This window comes from Aegilops tauschii, chromosome 7, assembly GCF_002575655.3.
Source record: "Aegilops tauschii subsp. strangulata cultivar AL8/78 chromosome 7, Aet v6.0, whole genome shotgun sequence".
Classification (NCBI taxonomy): domain Eukaryota; kingdom Viridiplantae; phylum Streptophyta; class Magnoliopsida; order Poales; family Poaceae; genus Aegilops; species Aegilops tauschii.
In genome coordinates, this window is record NC_053041.3 from 637,537,434 (window position 1) to 637,554,260 (window position 16,827).

Sequence of the window (16,827 nt, forward strand, 5' to 3'; positions counted from 1 at the left end):
AAGCAGGGATTTATCTCTGCTCAGCTAAGTCAGATTACAAGAAAGGTTAAACAAAACAATGGAAAGGAAAATATGATTATCAGAGTAAACAGAACAATGGAAAGGAAAATGTGTTTAAACACATATTTCAAGGGTATATCCTTCCCAAGGACAAGCAAAGCATGATATCCATGACAGGATATAATGTAGAAAACCCTTTAGGTAAGGGAAACTATAACAATAGGTCCTCCGGCCAGGTGTGTTAGGCATGACATCACCTTACCGGGTCATATAAAGGTCAATGTTATAACTCTTGGAAATATGTCCCAACCACCATATCTGACCGAGATTCAGATTTGATTAGTGCCAGGATACCTCAGACTCGGGATGTCTGAGAAGAAAAGGTGCAACACAAATTGACGAGATGACATTGTAAGATTCTCGGGAAATGAACTATGGGAGCGGTTTCCTGAAACAATAGTTCATAATTAAACCAAGGAGAGGATGAGGAGGTGGCCGATGGGCTCAGCGACAATTCATCGAGAATTCCAAACGGATGGATTTCCACAATAATGTGAACAAGAAAATGACACTTGTCAATTCAAATGATATAATGTCGTATGCTCAAGGAAATCGTACACCATCAATCATTAGTTGAAAAGTGTGCCCGAAATATGACCTTAGTCAACAAGATCAATGTTAGAGTGATGATTTAATAACCAACAGTCTAAGAACGAACCATCGTTCGTTAACTTGAAAGCAATAGGGTTGCTAGAAGTACAGAACTCAAGCAACATCGTTAGTATATTGGTATCCCGGTTAAAAACAACACGGGGACCAAGGAAGAATGGTGATGGTGAGAAGTATCACTGTACCAAGAATTCTTAAGAGGTGGAGTAATGCTCACGACATTCTTGACATAAAAGATGGTAATACTCCACGGTAGAACATAACATAAGTTGGATAGCAGGGAAATCAAGATACAACACAAAATATGAACAAGTTTGTGTTGGGGGGAGGCAAGAATGATGTAATTGATCGACGATGACATCCAACCAAAGGAATGATGAAAGCGAAAGGTTATTGGAACCACGGGTAGGACACAAACTCGAAATCAAGTTTGCTGTTCAAGGAGAAGTGATATGACGAGGAAGATCGATTGTAAGATTAGCTCACCATCGAAAGTTGTGTTCCGGGAAGGACCGGGTAGCACAGTTAAATTTTTTTGCACGATAATGATATAGCCGATAAGGCTAGGAATGACTTGAAGGATTATTAAACTCGTAAGCAACAAGAATTACTTAGAGTTATTGAATCGGAGTGCGGAATCGATTCACTTATCGGTGTTCTCGGGTGTCTAATAACTCAGAGCCCGTGGAAAATTGGAATCAGTGAGAATGTAGCACTTGATGAAGAACGCATAAGAAGTTATGCAGTTCCATGATAATCTCAAGATACCAGGGGGTAATACTCGACGACAGATCAAGGTAAAGGTTGGACTAGGGTATTGCCCTGCAGAAGACAAGTGCCCAAACTTGCACGAGAAACGGAATCAAGGAGAAACATGGTCGGAACGACGTCCACGGATACCAGATGAACTTATTACAAGGGGATAATTATTTTAATAGAAGCTTCCATGATAAGGTATACATCGTGTCCATGGGCATGAACACAGGGTTCAAGGTCGACTCCCACTTGTTCAACGCATAACCTTTCATTCACCTCTCGTATTTCGAAAATGACATTAGTTGTTGAAAGTTTTTACCTGATGCAATACCAGATAAGTATGACCCGTGAAATCTTTCGGGTTCACACGGATTAGGGAAGGCGTAGGTTCAACCCATCAGGGCATCTTAGGAACATATACCACAAACTTTGGAGTAAATAATACAAGCTCGAAAGTAGAGCATGGTTTACAAAGCAGAGGATACAATTTACCAAAGGCATTATGTATCCGAGGAAAAGCTCACAAGCTTATTTAATATGAAGGACATTGTCGGATAAAATCCGACAAAAGGGTCTGGTGGTCCACAAGGGATCTGATGTGAGCATCAGTACTCAACCAGAGGAAGAAAGAATGCAAGGAGATCAGATTATAGAAACAACCGACTAACTCAAAGCTCAATGCAAAGGAATTATAATTTCAAATTCAAGGGATCAGAAGCAAACGCTCTGATTGAGGATGGATAAGTCGAGTAAACTTACGGGTACAATCGATGGCAAATTTGATTGGTCGAGATCCAGCTCACGTTTAAAATGACATCTGATCCGGAAGGATGAATACTAGGATCTGATTGAGGATTGCGAGCATTCGCAACAAATTGAATCATCGGACTCAAAATGATAATGACAAGAGATGCCAATAAGATTACGAGACTTAAGATTAATCATAATGCAAGTAAGCAAGAATTGCAAGAGCAAAAAGGCTCCTGAGGATTTTCGGAAGATCGAATGGTATTTTGAACACTTTTGTGAAATACTTGAATCAACTGGGGGTGAGCGGATACTCGGTAAGTGTGAGAATTATCCGTATGGGTATTTAGGTGACAAAGAACAGCAAGGTAGTAAGCTCAAAGGATTCTCGGAACAACAGAGAGAATTTCGGGGTATCTTGTAATAATAAGATCAACTGGGAAACATTGTATGAATGGCGAGTATACGTGGTTATCCATAGGAGTTTATCGATGGAAGGGAATTGCAAAAGCGATGAACACAAGTTCTCGGGTTAACAGCGGAGAGTGTCTTCAGGGTCCTCGCGTGCAGCAGACGATCATCAGTAATAAGGGGCTCTCCGGGTGAAAGTGATAACGAGATCCTAATGTTAGAATTAGCAAAATTCATTTAACCCGAATAGGAGAGAGTTCAGAGTCCCAGAGTAAAGGTCGAGGAATAAAAGATCCTACTACCACCCAATGGCGACGTGGACCCGTAAGCCACACAGCCATGTTAGTAAAACAGTTTTCACTGACTAGACTCAACTTCGGCCAAGGAGTGTGGAAAGGGGGATTCCTACAGGCAGTTGGCTCTGATACCAACTTGTGACGCCCCCGATTCGACCGTACACTAATCATGCACGCAAATGTGTACGATCAAGATCAGGGACTCACGGGAAGATATCACAACACAACTCTACAACATAAATAAGTCATACAAGCATCATAATACAAGCCAGGGGCCTCGAGGGCTCGAATACAAGTGCTCGATCATAGACGAGTCAGCGGAAGCAACAATATCTGAGTACAGACATAAGTTAAACAAGTTTGCCTTAAGAAGGCTAGCACAAAAGTAGCAACGATCGAAGAGGCAAGGCCTCCTGCCTGGAACCTCCTAACTACTCCTCGAAGCCGAACTCCATGTAGAATCATCCTCAGGATCTCTAGCTCCTGGACTCCAGCATCTGGTTGCGACAACCAGGTATAGAAAGGGGAAAAGAGGGAGAAAAGCAACCGTGAGTACTCATCCAAAGTACTCGCAAGCAAGGAGCTACACTACATATGCATGGGTATATGTGTAAAGGACCATATCAGTGGATTGAACTGCAGAATGCCAGAATAAGGGGGGATAGCTAGTCCTGTCGAAGACTACGCTTCTGGCCACCTCCATCTTGCAGCATGTAGAAGAGAGTAGATGGTAAGTTCACCAAGTAGCATCGCATAGCATAATCCTACCCGGCGATCCCCTCCTCGTCGCCCTGTTAGAGAGCGATCACCGGGTTGTATCTGGCACTTGGAAGGGTGTGTTTTATTAAGTATCCAGTTCTAGTTGTCATAAGGTCAAGGTACAACTCCGGGTCGTCCTTTTACCGAGGGACACGGCTATTCGAATAGATAAACTTCCCTGCAGGGGTGCACCACATAACCCAACACGCTCGATCCCATTTGGCCGGACACACTTTTCTGGGTCATGCCCGGCCTCGGAAGATCAACACGTCGCAGCCCCACCTAGGCTCAACAGAGAGGTCGGCACGCCGGTCTAAAACCTATGCGCGCAGGGGTCTGGGCCCATCGCCCATTGCACACCTGCACGTTGCGTACGCGGCCGGAAGCAGACCTAGCCCCCTTAATACAAGCGCGAGCTTACGGTCCAATGCGGCGCGCGCCACTCAGTCGCTGACGTCAAAAAGGGCTTCGGCTGATACCACGACGTCGAGTGCCCATAACTGTTCCCGCGTAGCTGGTTAGTGCGTATAGACCAAATGGCCAGACTCAGATCAAATACCAAGATCTCGTTAAGCGTGTTAAGTATATGCGAACGCCGACCAAGGCCAGGCCCACCTCTCTCCTAGGTGGTCTCAACCTGCCCTGTCGCTCCGCCACAAAGTAACAGTTGGGGGTCGTCAGGAACCCAGGCCCACCTCTACCGGGGTGGAGCCACCTGTCCTTTCAGCCCCCTCATCAGAATCACTTGCGGGTACTCAATGAGCCGACCCGACTTTAGTCACCACATGTGTCATGTATATAAAGTATATAGTATATACCCGTGATCACCTCCCGAAGTGATCACGGCGCAGTAGTATAGCATGGCAGACGGACAAGAGTGTAGGGCCACTGATGGAACACTAGCATCCTATACTAAGCAGTAGGATAGCAGGTGAGGGTAACAACTGTAGCAACAATGACAGGCTATGCATCAGGATAGGGTTAACGGAAAGCAGTAACATGCTACACTACTCTAATGCAAGCAGTATAGAGAAGAATAGGCGATATCTGGTGATCAAGGGGGGGGGGCTTGCCTGGTTGCTCTGGCAAGTAGGAGGGGTCGTCAACTCCGTAGTCGAACTGGGCAGCAGCAGCGTCGGTCTCGTAGTCTACCGGAGAGAAGAGGGGGGAAGAAACAGTAAATACAATGCAAACATAAGCATGACGATGCGTGACATGACAATGAGCGGTGCTAGGTGTGCCCTAACGCGGGAGTAGGTGGTACCGGCGAAGGGGGGGAACATCCGGGAAAGTATTCCCGATGTTTCGCGTTTTCGGACAGACAGATCGGAGGGGGAAAGTTCCATGTTCGCTATGCTAGGAACGTGTGGCTGATAAACGGACTACGTATTAGGATTCGTCTCGTCGTTCTGAGCAACTTTCATGTACAAAGTATTTCCATCCGAGCTACGTTTTATTTTATATTAAATTTTAAAGATTTAAATCATTTTTAGAATTTAATAAATTAATTTAATTCGAAATTTAATTAATGCATCAGCATGACGTCAATATGACATCAGCAGTCAACGTTGACCGTTGACCTGGTCAACCTGACAGGTGGGTCCCACCTGTCAGGGGCTGTTAGCTAATTAACAGTAGTTAATTAGGTTAATTAATTATTAAGTTAATTAATCTTAATTAGTTAATATTAACAGGATTAATTAAGTTAATTAATTATCTTAATTAATTATCTTTATTATTTATTTATTTATTTTTATTAATTTAATTAATTTTAGTTTTTTTAAATCAATTTTTTTACGTTCTGGCGCGGGGGCCCACCTGTCTGTGGCCCATAGGGGGTTCGGGCCCAGGGCAGTGGCTCAGGGGCGCGGGGCCCCACCTGGCAGTGGCCCAGGGGCAGTGGCTCAGGGGCGCCGGGCCCCACCTGGCAGTGGCCCAGGGGCCACAGGCGGGCGCGGGCGCGGCGCGCGTGTGCGGCGTGGGCGCGGGCGCACGGGCGCCCGGGGCACGGGAGCAGAGATGGGGGGCCGTGGCGGGGCGCGGCCACGCAGAGGCGGGCGCGGCGACGGGACGACGTGGGGCGCGGCGAGGTCGGGGGAGGCGCAGATGTACGCGGGCGAGCAAGGGGGCGAGGCGATGGTGGCCTCGCTTGGCAACGACAGGGGCAAGGCGCAGCGAGTCGGGGCTCAGGTGCGCGGTTGCGGCAGCAGGCGGGCGCGAGGCGCTGCGACGGCGAGTGCGGGAGGCGGGCGAGCAGAGCAGCGGCAGTGGGTGCGGGCGAGCAGCGGGGCGCCGGGCCTGGATGTGCGGGGTGCGTGGTCAAGCTCGGTGAGCGCGTGCACGCGCGGGAGAGAGGGGAGGAGAGGGAGAGCTCACGGGGGAGAGGGCGCGGCCACGGCGCGTGTGGAGGCACGCCGGGCGGGGCGACGCGCGGCCAGGGCGCGGGCCGAACGCGCGGAGCGCGGCGATGCAGGGGAGGGGATGAGCACGGGCCGAGGGCCTCACCACGGGCGTAGGGTCAGGGCAGCGGGGCTCGGGGTGGTCGACGGCGACGACCGGGCGACGGGGAGGCAGGCCGGCGGGGAGGTCCGGCGAGGACGAGCTCCGGGCGGCGACGGACGAGGGCGAGGCGGCGGCGTCGAGCCCGATCCGATCTGGATCGGGGGAGGGGGCGCGTCGTGGGGGGGGGGGAGTGGGGTGTCGGTGGGGGGTTAGGGTTTGGGGTAGTGGGGGATATGGGCGCGACTGATGGGCTGGCCTGGTGGCCTGCTGGGCCGTGGCCCAGTGGGCCAGGGGGTTTGTTTATTTCTTGTTTTTTTACTTTTTTATTTCCTTTATTTTTATTTATTCTTTCCTATTTTATTTTAGTTTTAGTAAAAATTATCACTAACACGTAAATTGGTACTTTTAAATAAACTACTCCCACATTAATTCTTACCCTAACTAAAATAGTTTTAATATTTTATAAAATTCAAAAGGCATTTATTTTATTATTTAACCTACAGTTTTAATTATTTTGAATACTTAATCATTTTATTAAGTTTAGGTTTCTTCACCACTATTACCCAGGATTTATTTAACACATTTACAACATTTTAGTTTTCACTTTTGAAAACTTTTATTGTTTGTTTGATTTTTAATTTGGACTCGAACCGGTTTCGAACTAACGCGAGATTAACAACAGTAACCGCGGTGACATGACATCATTAACATGGGATTACTGTAGCCTAATTATCCGGACGTCACAGAGCATATCCAAGCAATGCCTTCTACAAGGTAACGACGCAAAAAACATCGTCATTGCCATTGGTCAAACCTAGGATTGTCATCCTGGAGCTTGAGACCGGGTACTCGAGAAGCACCATCAACTCGGAGTTAATCATGTGTTGTCGCCGCCACTTTTCCACAACCCAGAGCAGTGTTTGGCTAGAATTGCCATCACTGCACAACCATACCCTCTGCGTCGAATTGTCATTTGTAGGTTGCATCTCACCGTCAAAAGCAAACTGGCCGAAGCGAGAGCTGCCCAAACCGTGAAGAAGCCTTCCGGCCACATCCCGCGACATCGCCAATTTCACGCTAGACGCCCCCAACAACGGCTTCGACATCCTTCATGGCGAATATCCAGCCGTAGCGGACATCTCCCGGTCCGATCCCGAACCTAGCAGCCAATAGGTCCTGGCCGCCATCAGATCCGGTGGGCAGGCTGCGGCCAGACCATGCTGGGGCACATCCCCTGACCTGGACCGAGCCACACCACGGGAGTCCGCTAGGACGGAAGGCACCAGCCCAATTTGTTGGAGCGCTGCCGCGAGCGATCAAGTCACTGGATCGAAGGCATCCGCCCGATCTGTTGGAGCATCGCTGTGAGCGATCCAGTCGCTGGACCGAAGGCACTACCGGCCCGATCCGTTGGAGCGTCGCCATGAGTGATCGAGTCCTGGATCCGATGCTAACTGCCATGAGTGATCGAGTCCCTGGATCCGATGCGAACAGACATGAGCAGGATCGCGCTGTCGCGGAAGAGGCCGAGATTCACCATGGGATCGAGCGGAGAGGGGATAAAGGGGCGCCCCGCCGCCACCGCGGCCGGCCGGGCGGCCAGTGGCGGCAGTGGCGAGGGAAGGAGCACTGGGAGGAGGTTCGCTGTGACAGCGTTGGTGTTTTCCTGTGTGATAGCGTTGGTGTCGTTGCGTGTTGGATGTACACTATAAACTCTCTGTCTAAGGCAGATGTGTCCTAAGTACTCCTTCCTAAAAAAATAAGAACATTTAGATCACTACTCACTTATGATACATCTAGATATGCTTAAGCAAAATCAAATAAACCAGAAACAATTGGTTACCTCAATTCGGTTCTTCGTTTTTTTGCAGAATTCTCATCTTTAACTGTAATATTGCGCGTAAGGTCTTGTACACTACTACTCCCTCCGTTCGGAATTACTTGTCTCAGAGATGGATGTATCTAGAACTAAAATATGTCTAGATACATCCATTTCTGCGACAAGTAATTCCGAACGGAGGGAGTAGGTGCTTAGGAAGGTGTTTAGAAAATAAATTAGGTTTTTCTGAAGCACAAATGCCTATTTCTATACAAGGGACGCTTAATAAAGCATCTGTCCTCTACAAGTAAGCACCGGTGCTAAAAAAATATTGATTTGTTTCTTTAAGCACCTCTTCTAAGGATCTTGCATCGTAGTACAAGGTAAAAAAGACTTAACTCACGACCCTGTAGAGGGTGCACGTGCGTCACCTTCCAGTGCATGCAAGAGCCTAGACAGACAAGTATACGGTCCCATACCCTACGTGTAATGAGCTGAGAAGAGAGACGTGGCGAGAAGATCTTCACCTTATCCGAAACCAACGTAGCAGACAACCAACTCCTGTAATGGATATGTCTCAAGTGGATGATGGGGTCGGTCACAGTGATGCGTACGTGGGATCCTACCCTACGATGCGGAGGAGGCGAGGACAGGTGCGGCATCCCAGCTGCCAACCCTCGCCATGAACCAAGCATAAATATGCCTCCCCATGCCATGTGTTTGTGCAAGGTTACCAGGTTTCAACGAGAAATCAGCGCTTAATCTGCACCGCAGCTATATATATTAGCTCGAACTCATCGTCCGGCCGGGCTCCGGAGTCCCCAAGAACGAACAGGAGCGAGGACCGGACTGGAGACAATGGCGTCCGAGTACTCCTTTGCCCGAGGCGTCTCCCTCCCCGCGCACCGGCCGCCCCTCGCCTTCACCTCCTACAGGTATGTAAACAATCCGGCGGGCCTTTTTCTTGCGATATTCGTCTCTTCGATCACGCCGACAGTGCTCTGCGCGCTCTGTTTTGAGAGCAGGCTGCGGCACGGTGCCGCCGTCGCGAGGGCGAACCGCCGGGTCGTCGCAGCCAGAGCGGCGAGGCCGGTCTCAGTGGGCGCCGCCAGGAGGATGCCCGGCTCAGTCAGGTACCGTGAGCAGGAGTAATCTGTACCTTCCATCCATCGAGTATCCACGGACAAACTCTTACACGCCTGTTGCTTCGTCACCAGATACGGCGGCGCCGGGGTAGCGGCGTTGCGGGTGGAGGAGGCGGGGGTGGCCGTGCCACCGTCGGTGCCGGTGCGCGTCGCCTACGAGCTGCAGCTGGCCGGCCACCGCTATCTTGACGTCAGGTACATAACCAGCGCACAGACCACGCAGCAGTCAGCATATGCTTGCTCTGCCCCTCTACTCTGTTGTGCTCTGTTCTGTCAACTTAACTGACAGAAAAATTCAGTTCACAGTGTTCCATCCGAGTAATTCGATCAGTTTTGTTGCTTGTGTAGAACGGAGGGCGAGTTCGCCGGCGGGCATCCGGCAGGAGCGGTGAACGTCCCCTACATGTACAGCACCGGCTCAGGCAATTATTCAACAAGCCCACTTCACTCGTTAACTGCTCTTCACCTGACTGCAATGTCGCTTCCATTTCTAAAATGGCGAAGAACTCCCAATTTGTCGAGCAATCCGCTGCTCTGATCCAATTCTTATCTACTGTATCTGTATGAAAATAAATTTAATTTGTTTCTTCTTTCAATCGACAGGAATGGCGAAGAACTCGCACTTTGTCGAGCAAGTGTCGGCTATCTTCCGCAAGGACGATGAGATCATCGTCGTACGTTTGCCACTGGCCCTAAACGTTTTCTCTTCTTTTTTCTTTCAGTTCAGAAAACTTCGTTTGCCAATTTCAGGGATGCCAAAGTGGCAAGAGGTCTCTCATGGCAGCAGCCGAACTCTGCTCCGCTGTAAGTATACATACTAGCACCACTGTATCTATCCATGCATCTCACCATCGCTAGCTATGGTTTGGCCTGCCGTCTCTGTGACACATGATGGTTAATCAATCATCATTTTTCAGGGCTTCACTGCCGTGACCGACATCGCCGGAGGGTATTCGACTTGGAGAGAGAACGGGCTGCCGGTCAATGGACGGTGACATCGCGGCCTGAACCATTATAATCTGTCTTAGTATCCCCCGGGATACCACGTCAGTGCACTCAATAAGCAAATGGAGCTTGATAAGATGTGTAGGATATATGTGCAAGGTTAATGTTAGAATTTCCGTTCATCACCTGAACTATTGTAAACTGGTCCCATTACAAGAATAGGGCATGCACTGAATCTGAAGAATGTTACTAATAATGTACTGTAGAGTTACAGACAAGGCGGCTAGTTAATGAACGACTCCTTTTTTTTTGGGGTAGATTGCTCATGGCCCATCATACAGTCCTCCTTACAAAGATTAACGACTTCTGAGGGCCTGAACCCAACCAGACTACAGTTCTACCAAATTTTGCTAAAAAAATCACTAGCCACATTCTGACTACGACGAATATGAGACATTCTGACTACGACGAATATGAGTAACACAAGTCCTACGAAGAGACATCAAATGTTTGATCTCTGCAACCAACGAAGCATAAAGAGACCTGTCTGTTCCTATACCATTCACCAATTTAACCGCTGACAGCGAATCCATCTCCACGCATATTGGCAAATTCGATCTCCGGATTGAAATTGATAAACCCTCCATGACCGCACATTGTTCAGATTCTAGTGCGTCTCGACATGGGAAGAGTTGGCGACAAGACGAGAAAATGATGTTGCCCACATGATCTCTTAATAACATACCACCTCCTGCATTTCCTCCCTCCATCCATGATCCATCCGTGTTTAGTTTCGCCCAGCCCACCGAAAAAGTGATCTCCTTGAGTACTACAACCAAACCTTTTCATGCTAGTTTCAACATGAACGACTCTTACCGAAAGCAAGATCACACTTTTCCATCAGAAATATGGAACCGAAGGTGTGAGTACGCAGAGAGCACTGCTCTATACTAACTTTTATTTCACTCAAGTTATTTGTCCATAGTGATGGTTTCATAGCACAACTACCGATTTGTATTGTGATACGAAGGGTTTTCTAATCATGTGGGTTTTATGTAAAATTGCTTTGAACAATTTGGATTACGCATCAAATACTATTAATCCAAAAGGGACTTCGAGTTTTCACATTTCAACGTACAGCTACAATGGAATATAACATGGTTACAAATATATGAGATACTTTTGGGATAAGATAACAAGTAAAGCCCATGACCATTTAATGTTACTTTTGATCTTCCTTGAGCGCCAAACTGGTATGTCCACAGCAAGTAGTAATACTATAATTTGAACAATCAGATAAGCCATGAACAAATCCACCAGAGAGCTACCATTCAACCTCTGTGCTGGATGCAAACTATCGATTGAGGTAAGCATGCCCTGATGCTCACATTTTAAGCAACCGGGACATGGTTGCCAGGGCGACGGCCCCGGATGGTGGTCCATATGGTGGCTTTCCGGAAGGCTCCACGGCGGCAGTGGTGGCTACGCTTCTTGGTCGTCTGGATGGTGCGGGTGTGGCGGTGGGTGGTTCGGGCAAACTTTCTGTCTTCTGTCCTTAGGAGTGGTGTTGCCCAGATCTGGATCTAGAGGCCTGCTCTCGCGGCGGCTGGTCTGGGTGTCTCAAGGTGTCACGGGTGAGCTGCCGAGCGAAAGCTCCGCGCTTTGGCGCTAGCGGCGAGGATATCTGTGGGTGTCGTCATCTTCTTGAAGACGTCGTCGTGGTTCTCCTCCCCGTGGCGAGTCTCCCGTGAAAACCCTTGTCCTGTTTGGGCTCGGCAGCGGCGGTTCTTGCGTTCCCCTTCTGAGGGCATTGTCGTGGAGGCTAGGTGTCCTAGCTCGTGTCGTGGCATTGTAATCTGGCCGTTTTTTGTGCTTAGGTGTTTGGCAGTGTAGTCATGTTCGGTTATGTTGTTCAGTTATTTAGGGATTTGTTGTGTCATAGGGCTACCTCACCACATTATATCGTTATGCCGTGTAACTGGGTGTTGTTGCTTTATATATAAAGCAAGGACGAGAGCTTGTTTTGAGAAATTCTTAATACGTTAAGCTCTTGCATATTGTTTTCTCGTTATCCATGATCTGCTTTCGGATACTCACCAATTTGTTTTCCATGTGTTGCAGCTACCAAACTTTTCTCTAGAAAATGCTTTTTTTAATAAAAGGAAGACCAGTGTCTACCTTATGCATTTCAAAACATGCGAAAGCCTTATGACCAAAGGTCAATTACATGAACAAATTTGCATGCCATCCAAGTTCAAAGTACCCTGCTTGCAAAGTTGTTTTCTAGCAACTCTACTCTCTCGAGTCGAGATATTTACTTCTGTTTGAAAGTTAACTACTTCCTCAGATCCATATTACTTGTCACTCAAACGGATGTATTTAGCACTGACATATGTTTAGATACATCCATTTCGGCGACAAGTAATATAGATCAGAGGGAATAATAGAATTGCAGTTTTAATTAAAGTTTCCTGTGACGTAACACTCTCACGGTTTATATAACACACTGGTGGTCTTAGAGTTACATAACTAGGTATGCTACGTCGGCCGAGATAGTGTCCTCCACGGCTCCAATATACTTGGATTCTACTCCAAGTCTTGTGAAATCTTCACGTATCTTTCCATGGGGCACCCAGTGTGGTCCAGGGTGAAACTGACTTGGTGGTCCTCATCCCGGCCCATCGGGCTGGGAGCCTTCATGATGAGAGGTTCTAAATGGGGACATCGACCGTAGCCCATGAATCTGTCTACAAGCTTGGCTGCACCTCGGGTCCTCCTAACTGCACATGTCGCCGAGCTTGAAGTTATTTCAACGAAGCGTACCCCATACAGTGTCTTCACGCAGCCGGCCTCCATTTGATGAGCTGCCTCCGAGGTGAAGTAGAGCACCTCGGTCTTGAAAATGTTGAAGGAGCTGGCCGACCTACGCATAGGAAGGAATTCCCGCATAGCCAGCTATTTGGCGCGACAACTTCACACGTTGTGACTCAAAAGACATCTTGGTTGGTTCTCACAAGCCAGACCGGTCTTATCCACGGGCCCACCAGACCGCGTGTCGGCCTTTGACTTGACTATCTAGGTAGCGTGCGAAGAGTGAGCAAGGAGCCCGCCGAGGCCACGTCCCATCGCAAGTGGGCGTGCGCCACGATTCCCTCGATCTCGGCACATCATTAACACCGAAATGAGCGGATGGAAGGGGATTTGATGCCACCGCAGGTTTAACCTGCCGCTGCTTCACTCTCCTCTTCCCCTATATAAGGGAATAGTAGATACGAATTAAGGAAGGTTTCCGCTCCCATTCCCTCTCGCTTCTCTTCTTCTTCTTCTTTGCGCCCAAGCTTTCCCGTGCCCAAACGCTCCACCATCTCTACCATGCTCCACCGCAGCGACACCGCTTCGTCATGGGCAGCCAACGCCGCCCGAGGAGGAACGGCTAGATCTCGTGAACACCGGCAAGGACGCCGTCGCGGAACAGCCCTAGGAGAAGGATGGACGACACCATAACTACCATGAATCGGATCCCGCACAAGAATCGGATCCTGCACGAGCTCAGCCGCAAATAGCCACACCACTTCGGTGATCAACACTCTGGGGACTACGGTGTGATGTCTTTAGCGCTACCAAACATCCTACATGGGTGCCGAAAAGTATGAGTTTGTCGCTACTCACCATTCCCAGGCTAAGCTAAATGTGTAGTCATTTCTTCAAGGCCCTTTGTTATTTAATGTAAATGGCACAGCCAAATTGATGCTTGTAAGAGCAACTTCAACGCGTGGACCTAAACAGGCAGCAATTTTGTCCGCCTTTTGTCCGTTTGGATCAACCCGGCGGACGTTCACGTCCGCTTTCGCGTTTGGGTCAGCACATGCGCCCAACGCTGGACCGACCCATTTTGACGGCGCGCGGGAAAAAAAGACCACAAATATTTTGAAAATAAACATTAATTAAACATTAAAGCCGGCCACGAAGGCCGGTGAGAGTCCACACGCCCACATTATATTAATTAAACATTAAAAAAACGAAACTACGAGGGCGGCACGCTGCCCTAGGTATCCTCGTCGTCGACGTCGGGGCCGGTGAGGTCGATTAGCGTCGGCGCGGGGCCGGCCCAGGGGAACGCCGTGTTCTAGACGACATCGATGTCGGCCGCCGCGGGCTGTGCCCCGCGGCCTGTGCCTAGCGCGCCTCGTGTTGCTCCTCCTCGGCGTCACGCTCCAGCTGCTCGAGGTACTCGCCCTTGCGGCACTCCTCGGCCTGTCAGTGGCTTTGCCCTTGGCTTTGCCGTTGCCGGAGAAGAAGCCCATCGTGCCGGTGGCTAGGTGGCTAGGGTCGCCGCCAACGAGGGAGTAGAGGGTGGCGAGATGGGGACGGGGGCTTTTGGAAGCGGATGAGGACGCCCCCCCCCCCCCCCCCCCCCCGCGCACGGTCGGCTTATTCGCTGACGCGTGGGTCCGAGGTCACAAATTAAGCTGACAAAAGTGACCGCGGGTAGTTGGACGGCCGTCAAGTGGGGACACGGTGGACAACGACAAGGCGCGCGACGCGTCGGCTTCGTGTCGACGCGTTTTCGGTTTGGGGCGGCGCGTTGAGCCTTCTCTTTTGTCTGCGATGACACAAGCGGACGCAAATGGACGATTTGGGTGGCTACGTTGGAGTTGCTCTAAGTCTGATGATTGTGATTTACTTGACGAGGGACCACTGAAATCTGGGTAAATTCTTGTCCTAAAATCTCTAAGGAACTTTTACAAGCGAGCATATGATGTCAGGATGTGCACGTTACTGAAGGAGTTGCCGCATACGAGCACCGTGCCCACATGATATTTTTTATTCCTGGCAGTTGGCACTGCCACAATGAACCAACGCAGTCTGATCGACCTTTTCCCTTCATTTCCGACTACATATCTTTAACAAAATTAACACCAAAGATTTAGGCGGGCAATCTCAGGGCACGGCGGCAACCGTTTTAGTATAACCTCAAGCATGTATGATCATCTCTTCGGGTTATCTCCCAACTGCCTGACGTGCAACAGTGCATGCATGGCATACTGACTGGATCACGTTTTCTTATCATGTCAGCAATGTATTCGCACACTCAGGGACGATGTGGGCATCGGATCTGAAATTTAGCACTATTGTAATGCAGAATTGCAGATAAAACGGCAAATTCATCAGCCCTTAGCAAAAGCAAAGAACACCGTTCCTTCCAAGAAAGAGGATGGAAGTGTAATTACGTAAAGCACATGTCTCCTTTTGATCTATGCCTTGTAGTTTTTTCTGAAAAAAAAGAACTGTAAAGGCATCTAGCCAATCCTCTAAAATCGATTAAAGAAAAAATGTGATTTACTCCGGGACCTAGCCAAAGTCCTATAACTGTCAGAGGAGTAAAAGAAATTACTTTTTGGCACTTTCTTTTTTGAAAGGAGGATAAACCCTAGCCTCTACATCTGGACGATGCATTTAATCATTTTATTAATTATTTTCAAAGACCATACAAAGTACTTCCTCCGTCCGAAAAAGCTTATCCCTCAAGTATATGTATCTAACACCAAATTAGTGCTAGATACATCCATTTGAGGGACATGTTTGGGACAAATTTTTTCGGACAGAGGGAGTAATACATCAGTAAGCCTGAAGTCACCATCTAGGCAACATCTGCTGCTACTTCTATCCCATTGTTGAAGGTGTGCCGAATATCCGGAACGAATACCAAACAGACATCGCACCAAAGCCTAACATCTAAAGCAGGATGCATGCCCCAGCCCAGCCTTCTAAGGGGGTCACACACCGGCCCGACGCACTCTGAGATGCTACCGCCGCCATCTTCCACCGGTCCATCTCCAGAGCAGGTACCGATGCATTGACCTTGCCTGGCCTACAGTCGATGCCACCACGGCGCTACCATGCTACATGTATACGTACACACGCGTCGTCGCCGAACCTCCGCAGCGCCATTCCGCTCGGATCGGCCATCGGCCTTCCGGTAGATGTAACATCGTCCCTCCTCTTGTCCCCCCTAGACAGCACTTGCTCCTAAACAATGCCCCCAGAAGGGACAACGGCATTGAAGGTGCCATCATCGTCCGATCCGGTAGACCTTTATCTATGGTTTCCCCCGGAGAAGCACGAGTGGGGTGCCACGACTTGCAACAACAATGCCTCGAGAAAGGAACTACGTCATAGACGCCGCCATTGTCCACCATGACCGAAGTCGACACGATTTTCACCAGAAGTCGCGTCTCCCCGACCTCGCAACTAGGTGGAGCTGAACGGAGCCTCGCCATGGAGACGAGGGCCGCCGTCGGCACGCCGGCAGGGAGCCTCCAGCCGCCCCTCACCGGTCCTCCTCGGGCCAACGGCCGGCCAAGGCCTTACCGTGACGTATCTGGGTAGGACACCAGATCCACAGCCATCGATGCCACCCATCACAAACCGCCACCCTCGCTGAATGGAGCGCCGCCACCGCCATCACCCAACCTCATGTCAACGCCGGCCATGGAGGCTTCGATCGCCGCCACACAGTAGGGGTGCCGCACTGACTGCCGCCCTCAACCTTCCCGCATGAAACGCCTCCTCCGCCTCACAGGGGATACCGCGGCGACCACCCGCCGTCGATCCTATGGCGCAGGGCCCGCCGCCACCGCGTCCCTTGCCGGCGGCGGCGGCTGCCGGGGATGGGGAACGGAGGGAGTCTGGCGGCTAGGGTTTGCGAGGGGAGGGCGGCTGGCGTTGCCTGAGGGGAGGCGGCGCGAGGAGGGTCCGCACGCACTGTTTTTCATTC

The 16,827-nt window shown here is 49.7% G+C and overlaps 1 protein-coding gene across 2 annotated transcripts; it reads left to right on the top strand.

The window, feature by feature from the left end:
* Positions 1-8,595: 8,595 nt before the first annotated feature.
* Positions 8,596-10,366, top strand: LOC109761339 (thiosulfate sulfurtransferase 16, chloroplastic). Of its 2 annotated transcripts, XM_020320150.4 has the most exons (7): positions 8,596-8,894; positions 8,985-9,092; positions 9,177-9,299; positions 9,453-9,526; positions 9,708-9,778; positions 9,855-9,908; positions 10,022-10,366. In XM_020320150.4, exons 1-7 carry the CDS (start codon positions 8,818-8,820, stop codon positions 10,097-10,099), a joined length of 585 nt encoding a protein of 194 aa, XP_020175739.1. In that variant the 5' UTR covers positions 8,596-8,817; the 3' UTR covers positions 10,100-10,366. The 2 variants fall into 2 exon arrangements, with proteins under 2 accessions (XP_020175739.1, XP_020175738.1); XM_020320149.3 differs by having other exon boundaries at positions 9,708-9,908.
* The last annotated feature ends 6,461 nt before the right edge of the window (positions 10,367-16,827 follow it).